At 31.1% G+C, this 23,281-nt stretch overlaps 1 protein-coding gene across 1 annotated transcript in view; it reads right to left on the reverse strand.

Annotated features, from left to right (window-relative positions):
- LOC113398652 (acetylcholine receptor subunit alpha-like 1) overlaps positions 1-23,281 on the reverse strand; it is a 249,544-nt gene that overhangs the window by 63,156 nt on the left and 163,107 nt on the right. The window contains exon 4 of the mRNA XM_026637505.2: positions 5,205-5,408. Coding sequence (XP_026493290.1) covers positions 5,205-5,390 — 186 coding nt within the window. The 5' untranslated portion in view covers positions 5,391-5,408. The remainder of the gene's footprint in view (positions 1-5,204; positions 5,409-23,281) is intronic.

The raw sequence follows: 23,281 nt of genomic DNA on the forward strand, positions 1-23,281 counted from the left end.
AATTCAAATCAATTTATTCAATGCAGAATTTGCTTACTTATTGATAGTCAATGTAAAACCGATTCGGAAATAAAAATACATCGACCTGAGATGAATCGGGGAAAGAAAGCTCTTGTTTTTTTTTTTAATTGTTTACAATTTTCGTTGTGATAGAAAATTAAGTAAATACAATTGAAATATAGTATAAGTTTGAATATGGAGATGATGGAAGATGGATGGAGACACAACGTACATATATAACCATATTTAACTAACATGACTGTATTTTTATATGTCGAAAAAGACTAACTACCGAGTTTCTTCCCGGTTCTTCTCGGTAGAATCTACATAGCGAACCGGTGGTAGCTTTACTATAAATAGTTTGTTAAATGACGATTCAAAAGTGCTTGTAAAAACCTACTCGAATGAAGTATATTTTGATTTGATTTGTTTTCATATACTAATCAAGGTGATTGGGAATTTTTAACGATGAGAACTGAATAAAGTGTATGCACATTAAAATTAAGTTTTGCACAAGTCATGACCACGGGAATGGTAGCAGAAAGTCCAACAACGGAAAAATACTTCCCCGTCGATTCTCTTTGCGAAAAATTAAATTAAAAAAAAAATAATTAACTCTTGGCACTATTGAAAGCAATAAGAATGTTTTTGCACTATTCCACCACCACCACCACCACCAGTTGAAATAATAATACTAATATTTACTTAGTGGTATAATTATGCCGTTATTTTATCGCTAAATCCATATTAATATTTAATATTTTTGTTTCGATTTGAGAGTGAGGGCCAATTAAAGGCAAAAGGCTTAAGGGCATATAACGTCTTAGACCACAATTGGCGTATTGACGGGGTAATGAATGGTTAATATTTATTTCAGCTTTTTAATACATAATGATTAAGTCGGATTAATTTCCAATCATTCTCGCCGACCTTAAGAGGTATAAATATAAAAGAAGGGATTAAAGAAATTGTATTAAAACAATCTAGACAGGGCTAATCTGTACAATCATGCCCAGATCGTCTTTTATCTCACGCCACCGAGACTTCTTTTGATGTCTCCTTCTTGACATCTACTTAATCATCATATATTTTAATATTTTCAAAGCTGTCGGCCCGAAAGATCAAAAGGCATTTTTTGCGTACAGATAATGGTTTTTGTTATTTATACACTTTTAAGTTACGCGACGTGTATTTTATATTTATTACTCTGGTACTAACCGCAATCGTAATTTTTTTTTTCATATTGCCCGACAAAATTGCATCTGCCGTGGTCATGAGCTGTCTTTTATTAAAAAAACGTATGATCGTTATTAAATTCCGAGTATCATATAGATGCATTCATTTTTCATTTATTTTGATTGAAAAAAAATTCGCATTACAAAATTAATACAACAAATATCATTATTATGTTCATTTCCTAGCACAAATGATGTATTATTGGAGACTAGTGTATGGGATTGGTTTATATAGTGATATAAATTCCATAACAAATATAAGTTACTTTTATGGCATAGATAACGAGCAGGAGGCTCACTTGATGGACAACCACCGCTCAAGGACACCTGCAATGCCGGAAGCTTTGCAGGTGTGTTGTCGATCTTTAAAAAATTAGTATGTCCTTTTCTTGAAGATTACCAAGTCGTATCGGTTCTGAAGCTCGTTCCACAGTGCAGATTTGCACAGTATGTTACGTCTAGTCGCCCGCCTGACCCTCCGTGGGATTGTTTTTGCTGGTAGGCTAACTGCCTGTGGTTGAGGCACTTAAGTTCTTGGTTAGATGGACGGATACGCTTAACAAAAGTTTCTTCAGTCTTTTAAAACATCACACACATAAAGTGTGGCTTTAATCACCACGCTCTAATCAACCACACGACATTCGTTTATTTAGTATATCAGAATTCATTGAAGTCATATTTAAAATCTACGAATATTTTATATACTTTTTCAAGAGTTGGTGGAAAACGTTCCTTCAAATAAACATTTAATTTGTCATTTCGTGAAAGTTCTATCTAAATATGAAACATTATACAGCTATATTATCTTTATAATGCCTATAAGAGCATGTTGCTACAAAACTCGTATTTTATTTAAATAATAATAAAATGTACCTTCTATAAAGAAAACTTAATTACTGTTTAAGTAAAGATATATTTTACTTACATTCTCTAAACTTACAAACAAATGCGTTGTACCAAGTTTTAGCAGGGAAACTTCTATCCAACAATACTGGACCAGACGGTCTTAACTATTCATAGTCTATCCTTGTAAATAGTTTAGGTAAATTTATACTGTATTACATGAGTCTGAATATTATAACAAACGTATATTTTTTAACGAAGGGGAAGTTACCTATTAGTAAAATGTCAAAACCAAAGTATCATCTCTACTATATGTAGACCGTCATTTATAGGGACTTTAGTAGTCGCCTTTTGTGTACTTCTCCAATGTTCCAAACGCGTCTTCGCTGTCCATATATTGGAACCAATATCGTGTTAGATGCCAAGAGTAATCTAATATTCAAGATATTTTCTAAGATTTGACGCAAATTCTGAATTAAATAGTCTTATTAATAATATATTGTCTACATCGTATAATATGTAGATAGAAAATCTTTTAAAAATGAGATAGAATTTTACGTTATACTTTTAAGAATTTCAAGAATTTCATACATTTCTTGGATTTCTACCACACACGAGGGAGCGATAAATTTAAAAATTCTAATGTTATCTTAGTAGTTTCGACGTTCAATATTCAAATTGATGAATCAGCGTTTTTCACGTTCGAAACCAGTATTTTGTGTGAATAATCTAAGGAAATGATTTCCCAGTTTCCCTAAATGTTTTATGTATAAATATATATTTAAAACGAATTTTTAATCTTCTATGAAAAACAAAACATGTATTTTGAAATTTAATAAAGATGATTTGACACAATTTAATTTATTAAAATTAAACTAGCCTTAGACACTACAGAAAGATAAGAAGCAAATCAAAGTTTATCTCTAAGTATTAAAAGTAAACAGAATCGATTTCATTTATAAACATTTCACTGTAAAAGTCGAAGTGATATTGACTTAATCAAGTAATCGCGTTGAGGCACCCAATCAGACCCAGCTTAGTTGACTTGGAAAAAAGTACATAGCATTCCGTTTGAACTCCAGGGGCTCTAGGCTTTTTAATGGATGTGCCTTTACAGCTTAAATTGTATTTTATTTATATTCGTTTAGAATTATGAATATAAGTCTTACACTAGATCTACTTAGTGACGTGAAAGTCCCGAGCTTAAACTTGCTGTTTATAATTATTAGTAAACCCTATTTGCTCACAAACTGTTGAAGAGACCAGAAATATTAAATCTTTTCAGAACTGGTGTATTTTACATTATAACTCGTATAGTGGTAAACTAAATAATTAAAATAGCAATTCTATTTAAATGCACTTGTTATAATTGAAATCTATATGTTTATTCAATACAACGTTGATTTATTGCAAACATCTCTTTTGTGCCCTACTTATTAAAATTGGAACTCGTTAAACACATGTCATATCATGTCATGTCATGTCATGTATATATTATCATAATTGAGTTAGTAGATGAGCAAGCTAAGAATATATGAAAATATTTTTAATCATAAGCATTCACTAGTTGAAATATCATAAAATTAACCTGAAATAATTTCCATATGCGTTAAGCTAATTGGGTCTAAAATGAAACCTTGAGGAACACCTAAAAAACTATCAAAGTAACCCATAGAGTTTAATATATTTCATACATTATGACCAAGTGCAATAACAAAAATATGAATGAAATTGATTTCGATCAACGCTAGTTTTTAGTTTGAAATAATATGTTTTGTTTCAATAGTTGATTGCTTTACGCGGCTAAGTCTGGACAGTGCGGTGAAACTTTATTTATAAATCCATAACCTTTCAACACAGATTCCATTTCAATTCTCGCGTCCCCAGTGGTTTAGTTAAATGAGTTTTGCACTAGTATCGATAGTTTGAAAACTAGATGAGTTTTCCACATCTATAGAATAAAGTTGTAATTATAATTAATGTCATTTTATCATTACTTTGATATAGGTTTATTAAATATCGATGAACGGTCGGACCTCTAGGACTAGGCAGTTATGATCTGCGTGAGCAAACTGGCAAATTTCCTCGTGTATCACTTCTATATGCAATGAATGTCGTATTTATCTGTGTTAATGTCGAAACCTAAATTTGGTTTAGCGTGGATGGTTGGACAGAGAATAAACACTATATTGTACATCTTTTTTGGAATTTAAGTATTAGAGTCTCAATTTTGCTTAGTCGTACTATTTCTGCTTTTTCGTCCCTTTTGTAACTCGTTTCGCATTATTCCTACAGCTACAATTAGAAAACACCTTTTGACTTCTACATATGAGGTTCAATTTTGAATATATAAAAGCAGTATCTTGTAAATACTTAAGTTACTGGAACAAATAAATAAAAAGTGAGTCCAAAGATTTGATATCTTGCCAGGTTTAACTAAGTCTATTGCTGTTTCATTTATTTTTAAAAGGCAGAAATGTAAGAATCGTAAAGCCAAAAAAGTGACCGAGACAAAAAATTCAAAGTAGGTCAAACAATTATAAATTTAATTAAATACACACTCCGTGGTCGTTCCGAAGCCAACAAAACAATCAAATCTAAATAAACCTTATTAAGTATTGATAATATTAAGGATAATTTATTCGTAAACTGGAAGTTTTAATCTAATGGCACTGAACAGGAAGTGAGATCCGTTTTAACGGAGGGATTTTAGTTGTAGTTCGGGATAATCCGAAACGTTCCGATTTTGAAACTATTCAGGTTTAGATTCAAACGATTTTGTATTAATTTTATATCACCATTAAACTAATGGAAGCGTGATCTTTGAACCGTTTCAAATATATCGCTTTAAGCGGATTAAACTTAATTGTAATTTGTTTGATAGATTAGAAGGTAAACCAAACTAATGCATTGGATGAAACGTTTTATATTTAATACAATGTTGTTAATATGAGAAAATTATAAGTTTATATATTTTTATCATTAATAGTATAGCAATGGTATTCTACAAATTTAATGCGAATTATTATTTAGTAGTATCTAAAGAAAGTAGGCGTGATATTAAATGAGGATTGAACGTTTAGAATATTTGAGATATAAGTGTAGTAATTTGAAATTAGTACTTACAACGTCGATGAGTTGACTAAGCCTCAGTCCCATCTTTACGGTGAGCCGGTCTGAGTTGTTGCCCACGGGCCGAATCAATCTGTTGTAGTTTGAAAGGAGGTCGTCGTATAGCCGCTTCGCTTCAGGGTTTGCGACGCTTAAGCGGCCCCACACGCACAGGACTCCGACCACAAACGCCAACACCATCTTAGGCTAACACCACCCCTGTGAACAATATTAATAGTTTGAAAATATATACAATTTCAAACGAATTCTTATTAAAATTTTAAGTGCTTATGATAAGTAAAATCGTCTTTATAATTTTAAGCTTTATAATTCTAGATTCAAGATATCAAATCTATAATTAGGTATCTATATATACCTACTTTTTCAAGTCGTCTTGTTGTCTAATCGGATGAATAAAATAAATAAAAGTGTTTTTTTATTTTATAAAATATCCCTTATACATTTGAAATGATGAAATACGGTAATTTTGCGATTCAATAAATAATACTAATGTTTGGTAACAAGTTTTGCATTATTTACGCGCTGATAAATATGAACTAGCGAATTACATTAGTTAACCGATACCATACTTTGATCGAACGTTTCTAATTATGAAATATAATATGCTTATAAATGGCATTCGCTTCAAACTCATAGCCATAATTACGATATTAAATAGAAATTAGTTGAAAGCGCGAAGAATCTTCCACGCTGAGCTGTCGGTAGGAGCCAATAAATTATTTTGGAATTAATTTGGTTTCAAATTTCAGCAGCATTCGTTGTTTGTAATATGGTTGGTGATTTTGATAAAGTTATAAATCATTTAATTATTCCGTTTTCGTATTTACTCGTACCTTTAATTGGTACGTTTTCTGGATAGCTCGAGTTTAATTGATGTAAGTCTTTTGACGTCTATGGATAGTGTCGAATGAGAGTATTAATTTTGTTTGTGAAAAAAAATCGTTTAAAAATAATTTTATACAGCAATAATATATATATATATATTATGTATGTTCGTGAGTTAACAAAAACGTCATAAAGCATATACCAGATGGAATCTTCCACATGTCTATCCAGCGTATTGTAGCATTAGCAATGGAAATATTAAAGAATATAAACTGTGTTTCTGTTTCCGTCCCGTTGAAATTAACGGTGCACTTTCATGGAATGTGAGTCCTTATCTAAATTATTGCGAAAGGGTTTAAATGTAAGATTAGCTGGTGAAACAATAGCAAGCTATAAATAGCTGTTGTAAATCTATCGCAACTCGGTAAAGATAAGATGATTTTATACAGTATCGCTGGAAGAATTATTTTACAAATGTTTAATTTTAAGGGAGACTTAAGTCATACGCGATAATATACCGAATGGCTTCGAATATTATAATTCAAATATTTTTCTAACGAAATTACTTTAAAGGAGAATATATGTACATTTAAAAAAAATGATATTTGAGGCTAGATTGGGAAGGAAACGCATAAAATTTCGCATATCTGTAACACTTGTAATCACAAGCTTACAAGCTCTTGTAATATATAATTGGTTTTGTAAAAATATTGATTCGAATTCAGTCTGATGCGGATTTATATTGCGCTAATGAAACCGCGTTACATGAATTCAGTGTGATCTTAGCTTTAATGAAAACCTTCGTTAAAATTATGAATTGTTAATTATGATAACTCAATTCTAATTTAATAAATACTTTGATTAAGATAAATTACATGTAAAATTTATTTAATAATATACAAAGAAAACTTTGTTTGTTATTTTAAATAAATTAAAAACAGAAATAAATATAACGCCAGTGGAACATCACAAACGTAGCTAATATTCTTTTTAATAAAAGAAAAATTCTCTCGCAAAACTCCGAATGTAAATTACAAAATTTTATGAATCTTAAGACTTTGGCCTCGTATTTTGCCTTGAGGCGAGACGTAATTTTAAACAAAAGTTGATAAAGGCCAGCGTACATAACTTATCCGTACATAACTTTTAAGGAATCTCTTAGTACAATTTTAATTCGTTGAGTTGGAACTGAATATCGTTTTGTGTTTTTATCTTAAGCGAATTTAATACGAATTAATTTTGATCGCCATTTTCATTTTATTTTTTGTCTTCATTACTATCAGGCATATGTTGTAAAAATCCTTTTATTTTATTTAAATGGTTCGCAGAAATGATTCACTAGCTGCCCATACTTATCTATGTTATCTTTTATAGGTTTAAATTTATATATGCGGTAACTTTACATCTGATTTAACACTGTTATATGACGATTAAAAAGTGCTTTTATGAGCCTACTTGAATAAAAAAATTTGAATGTTGATTCTATCAATGAGCTAAAGATGAATTCCTATTGCTGTTCCAATGATGGTGGCACATTTCATATTTGCAAATAATTTAAATTTTCTTCAATGTAGTTGATTTTTTTTTTACAGTTGGCTCCTAATACATAGTACCACATATTGTAAATAGGATTAGCTAAGATATTACTTTCCTATCAGCTACATTTTAAATCAGTGGTATTAGAATTAGATTTCGTTAGGTATTATTAAAATTACATGTCGCAGCTTTATGCAAGGTATTATTCTAATATATTGAGAATAACGTACCTAGGAGGCGGTACATAGATTTTTTAGATAAACTAAGTATGTGAATCAATATATGCAATTTTCTTTTTCATGTGTTTTATTGGTTATAGTGGTAATGGGGGAAGGGGGTTATTGTGATTAAAACGCGTCAAAACGTTTGTTGTCACGGCATTTGAATGAGTCTTAGCCTCAATAATCACCAATAGATAATTTTACTCACAAAATAATACAATCCAAACCATTTTAAGTAACCTAACATAAAATATCACGATACCTATGTATCCAATGAAATCCATCAAACAAAGGTTACGAAGGAATACATATTAAATCAATATATAAAAGATATATATTAATTTTGTACTGAAAACTTATGAATTAAATTATTTTATCATAAATCAACTGTCAAGTAAAGGTTTGAGAATACGAACCCGACTCATCTGATAACGATGTCACTTGTCATTCGCAAGTATCAAGACTATTTTTTGAGTACGGATGTGACAATTTGGTGATAGTGCGTACTCTTAACAGTCATATGCAGTATAAGTGTTACCTTATATGTATATATAATGAGTACTCATTTTACGTAGATATTAAACGAGATAAACCAATAAAGTTATGACGTCATTGACGTGACGTCATTGACTTACCTTCAAGGGACTATATTAATTCTATTCAAGTCTTTGAAGTTCTTTGAGCGATAAAGTCTAATACGACAAGCAAATTGTCTGGTTAATGGTCAAAGGAATACGATATTTGTATCAGCTTTTAACAAAATATCTTTTGAAAAAGTGTATGTTTTTTCGGCAAAGATTATTATTTATCTGCTTAAATTTGTAAAGCAGATAAGCAGATTTACGATGACCTAAAACTACAAGGAAGTACGATAATATTAGAAAACATAACAAGAATTAAAAAAAAAAGAAAAAAACATAAAAATGAATAAACTTTCCATTAGAAAATAGAACAAGGACCACTGAATAAGACGTATTAGTTGTCAATAAATCAAAAATCTACGGTCTGAACAAAGACTGACGTTGAAAACTTAACAGTTTTATTTTAAATTGGAATTTATATCGCATGAGTGCGCTTCGATGCGGTTCAAATGGGATTGAATGTCATCTTATTGCTGCCAAATTCGAATAAACCGGCTGATAGACTCCTATATACGATGATTTCACAATGTTGCTTTACTTTATAGTCAATACTAGCTGAACCTGCGGCTTTACCCGCGCATCATTTATAAAACATAAACTTCCAATCCCCGTATTACCCATTTAGAGCTGGAATTTCGTAAAATCCGTGTGATGTCTATATGACGATACCTGTCAAATTTCAAGTTTGTAGGTTTTATAGTTTCTGAGATTTTGTGATTAATCGCTTTTATATATGTATATATATATATAACTTCGTAAAATATTTATAAAATGTTTACGTTAGACGTATAAATTCAACCAAGAATAGTTAAGAAACTCAGTAAGAGAAATCTCTTATACGGATTGATTTCTAGCTCAGTTAAATGTTTAAGGCAGTCAATTTTAAAATGTAAACTGATGTCTCTTCGAATTATAATAGTGTCAAAACAGAGAGTAAACGTTTATATGTGTGTATATATACAATTGCGAGCTATAATCAACGCAATCTGCGTGGGTAATTATCAGTCGGATTGAAATCAATAAGGGCACGATAATTACTAAATGTCAATTACTACAACAATTGCGTTCAGGATGAAATTTGAACTTCACCTGAAAATTATAAACTATAAGAATAAATAAAATCGAGAATATGACTAGACAGATAGATAGATAAATGGAAAATATAGAAAATCAATACTATTTGAAATTTAACGATGACTTAAAGACATATCGAATGATATTACTAATCTTTACAGTGTCAACATTTTAAAATTTAAGCCTATAGAACACTACTAGAAATAGAACTAGAAATAGAATTTCTTCTAAAAGAGAAGGTTTAAAACTTAAACTGCTCTAATAAAGATTGATAGTTACATAGCTTGACGGAATCTTATTCAACGCACACCATTTTTTCAAGACTTTTGCTTCATTTTTGAGCACAAGATTCATCTTGTGCTCAAAATTTCAACACCAAATTTAGTACATGATAAGCTTATCCGAACTTTAACCCGCAATCTTTGGTAAAGGTTTACGAGTGAAATCACTGGGCTATTTTAATTAATTTTATTATTAACTAATTATAAAAAAATACAAAGTTAAAGATACGAAATCCTAAAACCATAAATTCATTTCAAACAACCGTCGGGTAGAAAATCGAGACGGTGACGGAAATCAAATGACGCGATCCTCGTCGTCACCGGAAGTCTGTAGATGATGTCGTTGTCCAACTTCCGGGTTCCGTGAAGGGGTTGAATATAAGGGTTGATAATGTCTTTGTATGTTGCGACATTGGTCTCAGTTTAGAGTTTGTTGATAAAATCCACTCACCATGGATTTTATTTTAAAACACAGAATAGAATTTATAAAATGAAAAATTTTGTACGTTTTACATAATTATGATTTTACCTCACCTTATATTTACAATTTTTTTTATTTTAAGTTGGGCAAACTCGTAATTGGGGTAGTATTAAATGTATATGTATTATTTAGATGATAAAGGAGCTTGGAGTTAATTATCATTGATTTTCATACTAGATACATAAATTTAACTGTGTATAGACTATAACATATGATTGATGAGTAACTGCTGCCTCTTTGTCGATTGTTCTGTAGACGTGTGGTAGAATTTCATGGAAATCAGACATAAGACATAGACTTACTCGCGATGTTTTCATTCATAGTACGAAATTAATTATAAACAAATTAAGCACATGAAAATTCAGTGGTCATTGCCTTGGTTTAAACTTGCAATAATCAGTTAAGATGCACGCGTTCTAACCACTGGGCCATCTCGGCTCTTAGTATAACCTACATTTCGAATCAAAGCTAAAAGATTAACATTAAATTCATCTAACAAAATTACGATTCAAAAGTAGTTGTAAGTATATTTCATTTTGATAAATAAATTTGTTTAATACATACACACTAAGACATTTCAGACTAAGAAACAAATATCGCTTTATGTTATAGAGCAGATAAACGCAACGTTAGATGACAGAGACTGTATAAATCATTGTTGAAACAGCAGTCGCGAAGTTTATACAACCAGGCTGGTTATCTTCAGCTCGGAGAGTAGAAACCTTCAAGGCTTGTTAGAATAATAGCGGCATTACGAAGCAAAGACCTGACAATCTCTAACTGGGCTGTTATATCCATATTTGTAATAGAGAATGGTAAGTTTTTTGTAAGTTGTACAGATGAGAATCGAAATATAATTTATTCAAGTTTTCTCACGAGCACCTTTGAATTTAATATAATTATTATTATTATATATACAAAATGATATTCAATGTTAATCTACTGGTTCAAAATTGTACCTAGAATTAGCGACAATAAACTCAATACTCATACTTTTCCACCAATTCAATTACATAGATGTGTTAATGATGAATATTATATACATAAAAATCTTCTTTATAGAACAACAATTGTTGAAAAAAAAAAATAATCCAGTTGTTTCTTTCGCCGGTTGTTTTCAAGTGTGAGGTATTTCTAAACTGATGGTATATTCTTAAAAAAAAAAAATGTGAAATTATATATTAAATAAATAATTTGATTTGGACTTTGACTTATTTTGTGTATTTATGTATATTTGTAGACGCCTTGAAAGAAAAATTAACCAAGAAAATATTACGATTATCACAAAATATTCCAATATACGACATTTCTATAAAACTTACAAACTATCCGATTCCCGTATAACACCGTTGAATATTATGTATTGTACCTACATGGAATAATAGGCTCCGATTTGAATATAAGACTTTGGACAAACAGTCAGACAAAAATAACAATACTTATTGTCTCGGTTTTAATAACTTGTAAGTAGATATTTTTTAGTATATTAACTTAAAAAATGGCATTTTGAAAACAGTAGACTATTTTTTATTTATATTGCTTTTCACTTTTTTTCAATATTATCTTATATCATTTTCTATTCGCCAATATTTAACAACATTCGCTTGTAAAAGCTAAAGTTAAGCGAAGAGCAGTCGAGTTGACTTCAAAAGCCTTTGCAACAGGTATCAAGTTAATCGAGTGAAGTGTTCACAAAAGGTAGACAAAAAATATATATGAAAAAAGGCAACCAAAAACAAGTCACACCTTTACAATGAATATTGTCTTTTTGATACATATTTTTAATATATTAACGACGATTTATAGTTATTGTTTCAGGGGTGATTAGTTAAGCAATGCATCGGTTAAATTATAGAACATTACAGAACTAACAGTTAGTAAGAATAACACACACATTGTATTTTAAAGTAAGTATAACCACATCAAAACTTCTATATCATTTTTTTTATTGGTAACACTAAAAAACTAAAGCACGTTAATATTTAAAAAGAAAGTAAATTGTTAGACAAATAGAGAAGAAAAATTAACTGTTCTGTTGTATCTATTAATACATATACATATATATATAATAGATATTTAAACCTTACACTTTACTTGGTAGGGCTTTGAGGCCCTTTTGGGTATGTAATGATAATAATAATAAATATTGGACAACATCACATACATTACTCTGATCCCAATGTAAGTAGCTAAAGCACTTGTGTTATGGAAAATCAGAAGTAACGACGGTACCACATACACCCAGACCCAAGACAACATAGAAAACTAATGAACTTTTTCTACCAATCATCATGGAATCAAACCCGGGACCTCGGAGTGGCGTACCCATGAAAACCGGTGGACACACTACTCGATCACGTAGGTCGTCACGGACTCATCATATATTTCATGATCAAGCAGTATTACTGAGTATTATTGTGCTCGGATTTGTGGGATAAGTGAGTCAGTGTAATTACAGGTACAAGAGACATAGCATCAGTTCTTAAGGTTGGTGGCGCATGTTTTATAAAGAAAATGATGAAAATTTCATACAACTTCTATGGGCAGTGGTGATTACTTAACATCAAGTGAAGTAATTGCCGTCCAACTAGTGATGCATAAAAAATATAGATTAAAGAACAGAATTAGCTCAAATTCATACGAATTACAAGTAACACAAAATTAGAAGAACTTAAGTCATAATTTTTATAAAATCTTAATTACTTCTAAACTAGTAACTGTGTATCGTTATCTATCCAAAACATTTCCAACCGAAACGAACAAAACTATAAATGTCACAGTATAAAAGCAAGTATTTTTCTTCATAAAGCTTAGTTTGCTATCCATGAAAATCGTAACTCTCCTCTTTTGACAGGTGAAATCGATTCACTGAAACTGGTTAGTTAGGAACTAGACTAAAAGTCTAAGTTTGTCGGACTTCAGCTTAATCTAAATTTGTAAATGCTAAATTGGATATTTGAAAAAAAAACGTAATTCATAAATATTAAAATTCATTTTTATTTTATTATATTTAAGAAATTAGTAACGAAGCGTTAATAACCGTAGCGCCACGGATTACGGAGCAATAACCTTTTAGCCTAATACAAAAGAGCTATTTTAAACTTTTTCGTGACGTCTATGTTTCGTTATGATCTCTGCCTTCATCACAGAAATAGGTATATACATGAATGACCAATCGGATGATACAAAGTCGTATGTCAAGCAATACAATACAAGACATATGTGCAATCAATTATGATCAATGTTTCTCTTTAAATTAAAATTTCCTGTAAATCCCGTAATTTACAAATTAATATCCTTATCAAGATGCCAGACTAGCACTATGTCAAATTACAGACATATTTAGTGGTTACATCTTGTTAATAAACATCTAGAATCAAAATCAAAAAATATTTTATTCAAGTCGGTTAAACACTTTAGTTTAGCACTCTTGAACCGTCATGTTACAGAACTAAATATATTAAGTGAGCTACTACCGGTTCGGAGTTTAGATACTACCGAGAAGAACCGGCAAGAAACTCAATAGTTTCTCTTTTCATAACATTTGAGATACATTATGTTAGTTAAATAAAATTTTATATATAATATACCCTGCCTGAAAATCAACAAGTAAATTTCAAATTTTAATCTGACAAGTAGCATTATAACACTGTCGCAGTTATAAGCATGAAACTGCTTAGCAGTTATTGAAGTTGTTCTCTTAGTATACGTCCTTAGTGACGGCGTACCGCGCACGTGAATCCCTCAGCATAATGCAATTGTTCGTGTACGCGTCCGCTCGTAGAACGGACAAGTTCAAACATTTCGAGTATTTGTTACGTGCACGGCGGATCCGTGAGCGTGAACGGTTTGCCATCACTCTGGACATTAAGCAACATTTACACGCAAGGAACTAACATTCCAAGTTCAAAAAGTCAACTTTCAATATATTTATTTACATAGAAAAAATAAAAAATGATTATAACCATTCATTGTTCAGTCTTTGCTGAATTGAAAATGTTAACGTATTTTTTAATTTAGTTATTGATATTAACAATAAGTATAATAATACATTAAGAAGCATAATTTTATTTGTTGCATTAGTTCAATCTAAAAACGCCATTCCATTATTTTAATCATCATATAAAATAAATTAATCAGAATATTCAGAGTTATTCCAATATGATGTACCAGACATAACTTTAATTCTATAATGCGAATTTAATATTCAAAAGGATTTATAACATTCGAATCGTAAACACATTTAAGCTGAAAACACACTGCACGTTTTCGCAAACATAAATTGCGACCCGGGACGCCACCGAGGGCGAGCGTGCAGTTTGAATTTTTAATACGTTGACAGTTTCCAGTGCAACTTGGAAGCATTCGAAAACATGCCTGATTCGGACTCGTTAATTTACTTTGGGCAAGTTCACTTGTAGAGACGTAACTCTCATATAAAACAGGCTTTAGAACTTTATGACTTAATTTCGTGCAATTTACCATATATAAAGGTTTTTTTTGTAGCATTGGTTTTTATTCAAATTATGTCATCGATCCGATGTGTCATTGCATGAAAGATTTACACACTCTCGCATGTTTGTTGTTAGTAAGAACGATTGAACTACCATTGGTCTACTACGCGGCTGTTAAACCATAGAATCAGGGTTCGAGTAGTAGGTTCCTTTCGGTTCAACGAGTTTTCTGTTAAGAAATTCTAAATGAAAACCTGGAGTAACTCTTGACAGTACTAAAATTTATATGCTTAGGAAAATCTGTTATATGGACGATGATAATTTGGGAATAAGTTACTTATATATGAACACTAAAACACTATAGTGTCTCCTGGCTCATGGCTGTTCAGTGATCTTAAGAGCAAAATGAGTAAAACCTAAATATGTGTTTCTATTATACTTAAGTAAATTTTGATGCAATTGTTCACAATACATAAACTAGAATCGACCGAAAAATTATTTGACGATGATATTTAGAAAAGGTTCTAATTAATTATAATTAAAAATAATTGTAAGAGTACCATACAGTCAAAAATATTTGTAAAGGCATATTATGAGGTTATGCTATATAGTCGCAAATAAATAGCAAGTAACTTGCCTTGTCTAAACGAACCGTTCCATTCTAGGTCCCGGTTTTTTTTTTCGCAAAATGCCTCGTAACAGGTCACGTTAAATTTTGTATAGAAACGCAGCTCTTGAACGTGAAGACTGCACGAGGACGCTAGGACGAATGTGATATTAATTTTGTACTCTAGTACAAAAATTATGTATAAGCATTCATTCCAATGAATTATACTTAATTTTATGTGGTTCGTTATAGGATACTCTGTGTTTGCAAACATTAAATGCTTATTAAGCGTTAAAAGGACGGTCTGTCTTTAACGTTACACATTATGGTAAATGCTTCTTTGCTGCAGCTATCAAGATTAGAAATATATTTTGATTTAAGTATATCCTATATAAAATGGAATTCCAAGGATGTCAAACAACGCAAAATATATTACAGTTTATACGTGTGTGTGTGAGCAAACACAAGTGAACTGATAATTCGATGGAACTGTAAATCCGACATGCTCGGAAAGAGATCTTTGAGAGATTTACTGAACGTCCTTTCCGATGCACGGGAGTGAAAACATAATGCTTAGTTTCTAGATTTAATTAGGATTAGCATTTTAACTGAAATATAATTGAAATATTACAACTGTACTCTAGATTTTTCTAGAACGCTTAACTCATAAATTACGAACTAAAAAGACAAATATTTTGCATCAGACAGTCATTGAATTAGTGGTAACCCTAGACGTGAACCATTTTGGAAAACTATGAACATATACCAATCACAGGATAAGTATGTACATTGTACATATAATTCATATTTAACATGGTTCAAACTTAATGACACTATAAAACTAATATGTCAAAGAAAGGAAATTATGAAAGCGTGTAAATGTCCACCTGCTGGGTGAATGAACAGTTAATTTCACTTCGCTGCTAGAATCGGCATGGTTGATACAGTGGCACAGTTCCATCCGACACATGCAGATTCCCTCACGAAATGTTTCTTCACATGTACGAAACGAATAATTAATACAAATTAACAAAACTAAATTGATTACGCCACAGTTTTGTCATCGACAATCTTGTTATCTTTGACCAAATATTGATCACAATAAATACATTGTATTTATTCAGGTTATGTTAGTTAAAATTTGACAATAAATTCTTCGGTATGTACCGCAAACATCCCAAACTTTCGAATTATTATAATTATGGAAATTCTCTCCAACCCTTATCCGTTTGGCCGTGAACGTGACGTCGAGTGCTATTTATCAGGCGTGGGGCTTTCTGATTTTAATTAAATGTCATTTTGTCACGTCATTTATTATTTCTAGAACGAGATAACTAGCTATCACGATGACCAATTAATTTATATTAATATAGTTTATTAATATTCAAGCCTAATTTTATGCGGAACATTATATATTGTTTGTATTATGTTTGGTAACTGTTTGTTTGTGATTTACTGCGTGACGTGTGTACATTGTATATTTGCCGTTGGTGGGCTGGCTAGGGTCACTAAACAGTTACAATGACACTGATCAGTAACGCTAAGTATTGTGTTCAGCTGTTGATAAAAATCAGATGTAGTCGAAATCTTTTAACTTCTATTTTCAAACATCTTTGTTCAAATATAAGATTTTACTTTTTTTATTTATTATAAGGGTTTAGATATATGTGTAGTTTATCATTAAATTGCAATATTAATCTTTTTAATTGCATTCAATTGTTTTTATGTAAAAAAAATAACTGTTAGAGAATATGCGAAAATATCATCGTCTTCCATGAGAAATTATTATATGTAAATATAAAAAAAATTTGCACTGATACTTGACTTGCCATAAAGCATAACAAAGTAAATTAAAAAAAAATCCATTAAAAAATCAGTTTTTATTCGATATATAAAAAAAAAATCATGTCATTAATTTTGGAAACACTATACGAAGCAAAAAAAAATAACGAATAAAATACTTCAAAGCGTTCAACTCTTGTCCAAAAGCAAAGGGACACTCAATGTCAAGTGGCACAGACAAAATAAGGCCAAAACTTTCAACCGGCCAGTATTTTCCCGGGTCTTTTGCTGCGCTGTTTTGACCGACCAGTGTGGGAGCGTCACAACGACCTAGCGTCCATTACGTCGATGAATGATGCGTCGAGTGCAAATGCGTTTGATTGATAGGACGATACCTCGTATCGCGGTCAAACGGCTTTGTTGAAAAGTTTAAACCAAATTTTAATTGTTACGTTTTAGACACAGTACAGATTATAAATGATTTCCTACACGGTCTAAATACGATTGGGTAAAATTAACTCACCACGTTTCTTTAAATATTTATGATAGAAATTCTAATTTCTACTATTCATTGTCTGATTAATCATGTAACGACTGAAACTATAATAACTACAAGCTCGAAATTTGGCAGGTAGGTTCCATATAGGGTGTAGACATCAGCTAAGAATGAAACTTTACGAAACTTTACCCCCAAGGGGGTAAAACGAGGGTTGGAAGTTTGTGTTTTAAAAATTTCGGGTAAAGCCGCAGTTTGAGCTAGTAAACGCAGGTATACAGTTGTCAGTCGTAATGTATGTATAACATGATCTGTCCAATCCTTTTTGGATAAATAGAAAAGCCTTACATGTCAAAAGTCCGGTACCTAATACCGAGGCTCATTAGACTTTGTCTTTAGCCATGTGGTATACAAGTTTTTATCATCCAACTTCGATTTAAATCAAGAATATATACATATATGAGATTGGTTCTAATCATAACGTCGATTACATAACACAGAATTAAAGATGATTAATTGAGAGTCCCAAATGGTAAAATCAGATAAATAATTCTAGAATGGTATCTGTTTTATTACGATTCAAGGAAGAAAAATATCGGGAGCAACTAATATATGATATTTCGAGACACGTATTTCGGACCATTTGTAGTGGAACCACGTGGTGAATTAAGCTCCTAATCCTTTCCCTTAATAAGAAGGGATGACTTCGCCCAGCGGAGCGGCGATATTTTTTTTATGACATTTATAGAAAGTGGTTTTAGTCTTTTTAGCGCTATTAGTTCTACAGAAATATGTAGACTTCAGATTTATTGGATTTTTCCGATTTCATCAGTATTAGATCCTTTGATCTTATTGATACGTTATTTATAGATGTCATTGCTCTTATCATATCGAAAACGGTTTCCCTTCCAAAATTAACATGTTTTCAAAAATTTAAATCATATTCTAAACATTCTTTTTCATTTAAAGTAGGTAGATATACTGGCAAATACCGTTTGGCAAGGGATAACTACCGCCCATAGAAATTGGTACTGTGAAAAATATTAATCATCTTTTACATTGTAAAGCGCCACAAATCTGGGTGGTATTTGTGATAACACTAAATCATCAATCGCTACAAAACAAAAACAAAAGAAAATCGATTGATAAACACTGACAAAAGAACTACTGAACTGTTTTATCTTTGCATACTCATTATTTATATTTATAGTAAGAGTTTATTCAAACTTATTTAAAATAGTTTATTCATTAATCAGAAAGCGCTTCTCAGCAGCTGAGAGTATATAATCTAGAACAATCTTAGTTATATAACTAGCAAAATTGTTTCAGAATCAGCTGCTTGTAAAGCTTACTCCCCGTGAGTCGGTCTTAACTAATTTAGTAGGGAATATTCTTATCCCTTGAGGGTCGTCGCTGCATAGATTAGAGCTTGTGGCCTCTTTGTAATCATTTTAGCCAGAAGGTATATTTTAAGAACCAGTAAAAGGCAATACACTTAAATTCTTACGTGACTCGGATAAGTTAATAATATAGTTAAAGAGTTGAATCGATCAAAAAATATCAAACGAAATAAAAAAAAAAATGTTAAATGCGTATATTGTCACTTTTTTATATTGAAGTATGCGTTGTATAGGTTAGCTTTGCTTTCGAATTTGGCGTCTGTGTTTTAACAGCACCTAGCATTTTTTATGCAAACGAGTTTCATCTCAGACTGAACCAATATTAACAGGGATTGTTAACTTAAGAACAGTATATATATCCAGGTGATCATAACTTTATAATTATAAAGGTAATAATGATGATAATTTACCGGAAAGTTTTATAAAATTAAAAATAGATGTCCTAATATTTTGATTATGCTGTCTTGGAAATGAAAATATACAGGCGTATAAAATTACCAAACTCAAAGCAATAAAGACAGATGATAAAAAGTCTCTATTGAGACGACTAAGACAAAATAAAAAAAATACACTTTTCATTCTAATCCATAAGATTTATCCCTAATTGGTATATTAATTTTCATACGTGTAGGAGCTCCGTACAAGATCGTTGGATAAGTACATAACATTCCAGATCCGATAGTTTGCGGTGCATTTGCGGTAAGTAATTGTTAATGATTCTTACAGTTTTAGCGTTCGTGATCATTATCCATCTAGCAGTCCGTTTCGCCGCCCAATTATATATTTAAAAAAAAAAAAAAGAATTTGTTCTATTTTTAAATCAAAAATCGATTACTGTCTAAATGAGTATTATTAATAATCTGCTTAAGTTATTTTTTTATGGATGAATGGGCCACTTGATGTTGTGGTTTCGTTTCGCCTTCGTCTATTGGAACGGGTTTATACCTCAGTACCACCACCTATATGATCTAAGATGTAATGTTTCTTGTGTCTGTAATTAAACTGGCATATACTATATTGTGTTGCTGGTCGGAAATAGAATAACGTTTGGCAAAACAATCACCAATAAAACTATTCGTCCTTTTATTTCAATTGAAATTTATATGACTTCTGTCGCCTTTTTCTAAAAGCCTATATAATGTTGCCAAATGATATATCAGAGAACAATACTTCTCAAAAACAATGTCACGTCGAGTATACTAAGCTTGAAACGTTGCCAGCGGATAAAACTACACTGACATAAAAACGTTGTACACTTTAAAAATTCTACACTAAGTTTAAAACAAAACGCATAGTTCAAAGTTATGACAACCCTGCGATATTCATATTAATTTTAATTTCACAGGCATTTTACAAAAAAAAATAATAATGTTTTCTAGTTATGAGTGACTCTTGTGAAAACTGTTGTTTTACCGAATAAAATTTACTTTAGTATAATTGGCAGGTAGATATTTATGACATCTTCAAAAAACACATAATATCACAGAATCATAACATATTAAATTTAAGTTATATATTTAATTTGATCGTCTACTTTGTTGATATATTTTTTTACGACAGTGTAAATTTCAATAGCGGAGTTTGGAATTGTTAAAATAAGACAATTACATTAAAACTGTCAATTAAATTTTCAAAGAACACGACTGACTCTCAACATTCCGAGTCAATAAAAAAGTCCTTGTCGTAGAGTCAAAATGAAACTTCTATAGTGATTAATAATCCAAGAAGGCTTCAAACTAACATAAATTCAAATAGCGGAAAAACTTGGTGTGTTTAAATACAGAAAACACATCTTTGAGGATAATATTTCTCGAAAAAAAAAAGAACGTCACGGTCCCTCACGTCAATGTAGTACAATGTAAAACTAATCAATGTCTCAATTTGACTCACTGAACGATTTTAACTTGTACAAAAATGGCATGTAGTAAAATATCACCGTAATGTTCAACACTTCCGTTTCCGTTCAGTTGTCTTCTGTCACGTCATCGCCCTTGCGTGTCACGTCAGCTATTCAACCCAAATATACGTTAAACACATTTCATTCATTCGACATGTCTAACTTTACCACGACTAAAAAGTTTTTCAATTAAGAGGACCGATAATAAAATTCCTTCGGCGCTTTCATACGTATTATGAATGTATGATTTGAATTAAAACTCGCGGGTCTAAGTTTCATAGGTATGCCAAAGTTGTAATCACATATTTGATTTATTTTTTAACTTTAAATGGAGTTTGAGGGAATTCGTCTCATATCTACATAAATAGAAAAGTTAATTAGGATGGTGTTGGTACCCTTACAAATTTTATTACTATTAAAAGAGGAATTACTGAAATCGCTAGCAAATAACTAGGCTGTTTCGATCGAAATATTTGTTTCGAATAAGACTGTGTCTGCTTTTTGTAATGGAATTCTACGAAAATGTGGTATTATTTGAAACATTAAGAATTTGTCAGAATTTTAGAAAAAATCAAGTAAAACTCCACAATTGTTATACGATTTGTTATTGTTTCAGCAGCTAGATATAATATAACGCGGACGGGAACAGCTAATTTCATATAAAACTGTGTCAGTTCTCGAATAAGTGCTTTGAATAAATTATTCACTTATCTTTATTAAAGTAAGAATTATGTCTCTTTTAGGAATTTATGTTCAAAGTTTATTAACCCTTGATTTAGTGAACGCTGCAACTCGCGAAATTAAAGACTTTCTAAGACCAGTAACACCTAGTGACGTTTTCGGTTTTAATTTCTCGCCCTAATTTTGTCTTAATCTAACTTTAAACTGAAAATGCGTAAGAGAAAATTTAATGTATTCAACACTGCTGTAACTTTAAACGTAAAATATTTAAACTGAAATTTCGCCACGAGTTCTATGACGACTTTGGCCTACTTCTACGAGAGCCTAAACCACTCCAGCCATTGGAGCTATTAAGATTTTCATGTCGGCTAAAAAACCAACATCATTATGTGTTCACACTACTTTTAGTGAAAATATACTGTTGTAAGTGAAATCAACTAACTTTAAATTTGCAGTATACTTTTTTCATTGAATCCCTCATTTATATTGGCTAAGTAGCGGTCGAATCATTAAACGTCTTCTTCTTTTTCGAGTGAAATTCCTATTGATAGAAAGAGACAAATCGATGTGTAACAATTCATCCCACATTAATTCATTTACATATTATTCGTTTTCTTTAAATAGATACAATATATTCAGGTGAAACTTACAAATTTTCTATACGTGAATTCAAGTTAAATAAAATCTACACTATTTTGGGGCAACACTTTCGACGAGGTCACATTTTGTGGCAAGATATTCGCAAATGTTTGCAGTCTGGTGCATGCCTCGTAATGTTTCCGTCACATAACGTTAAAAGGTTCAAAGTAACGTAGTCGTAGCATTGAATTTCGATCATAATGCGTTCCGTGTATATATCAAAACCATACATTATATCTATTATTTACTAGTCGGACACGTTACTTTCCTCGTAAATTCATTGTCGTATGTTGATCACTGAATGAACTGTTATATTTACTAGTGATAAGTTTCTGTATTCATTCACTATATCACTCGTGAGATAGTGAAATCAAATATACACCGATAAGCTATTTTGATCCGTGTCCTTTAAATTTTACAGTTATTTTAGTCATGACCACATATATAAATTGTATGTTTAGACTTTGTCTTTATTACGGATTTACTTAATATTTTAGTTAATGTATTTTATATACCATAATATATCTGTAATTCGTTTTTATTTCTCTAATAACTAAAAAAAATAAAAGTTGATCTAATGTAACAGTTTACATATAACGATGAATATCATATTCCTGGAATAATGTTTCGCAGAAACGCGAATGATTGTAATTGAAAAGATTAACATAACTTATTTACTTGGTCCATTTACCACCCAGTAACACCGCCAAACAGCAGTAATCAGTGCTGTTGTGGCCCAGTTTAAAGGCTGAGTGAGTCAGTGTAACTACAGGCACAGGGGAATTAACGTCTTAGTTCCAAAGATTGGTGACACATTGACGATGTAAGGAATGTTTAATAATTCTCATAGCGCCATTGCCTATTTGTGGTGGTGACCACTTACAATCAGATAGCACATCTTGCCATCCACCTACCTACATATATAATACAAAACTTTGCTAAAAAGTATCAAGACTCATTGGACAAAGCTATCGTAGCAAGATCAATCTCAAAACAATATGAATTCTTGAATTGCAAACCAAACAGGAAGAGGATGTTATCGCTGACAATTGGGTT

This window comes from Vanessa tameamea, chromosome 14, assembly GCF_037043105.1.
Source record: "Vanessa tameamea isolate UH-Manoa-2023 chromosome 14, ilVanTame1 primary haplotype, whole genome shotgun sequence".
Taxonomy (NCBI): domain Eukaryota; kingdom Metazoa; phylum Arthropoda; class Insecta; order Lepidoptera; family Nymphalidae; genus Vanessa; species Vanessa tameamea.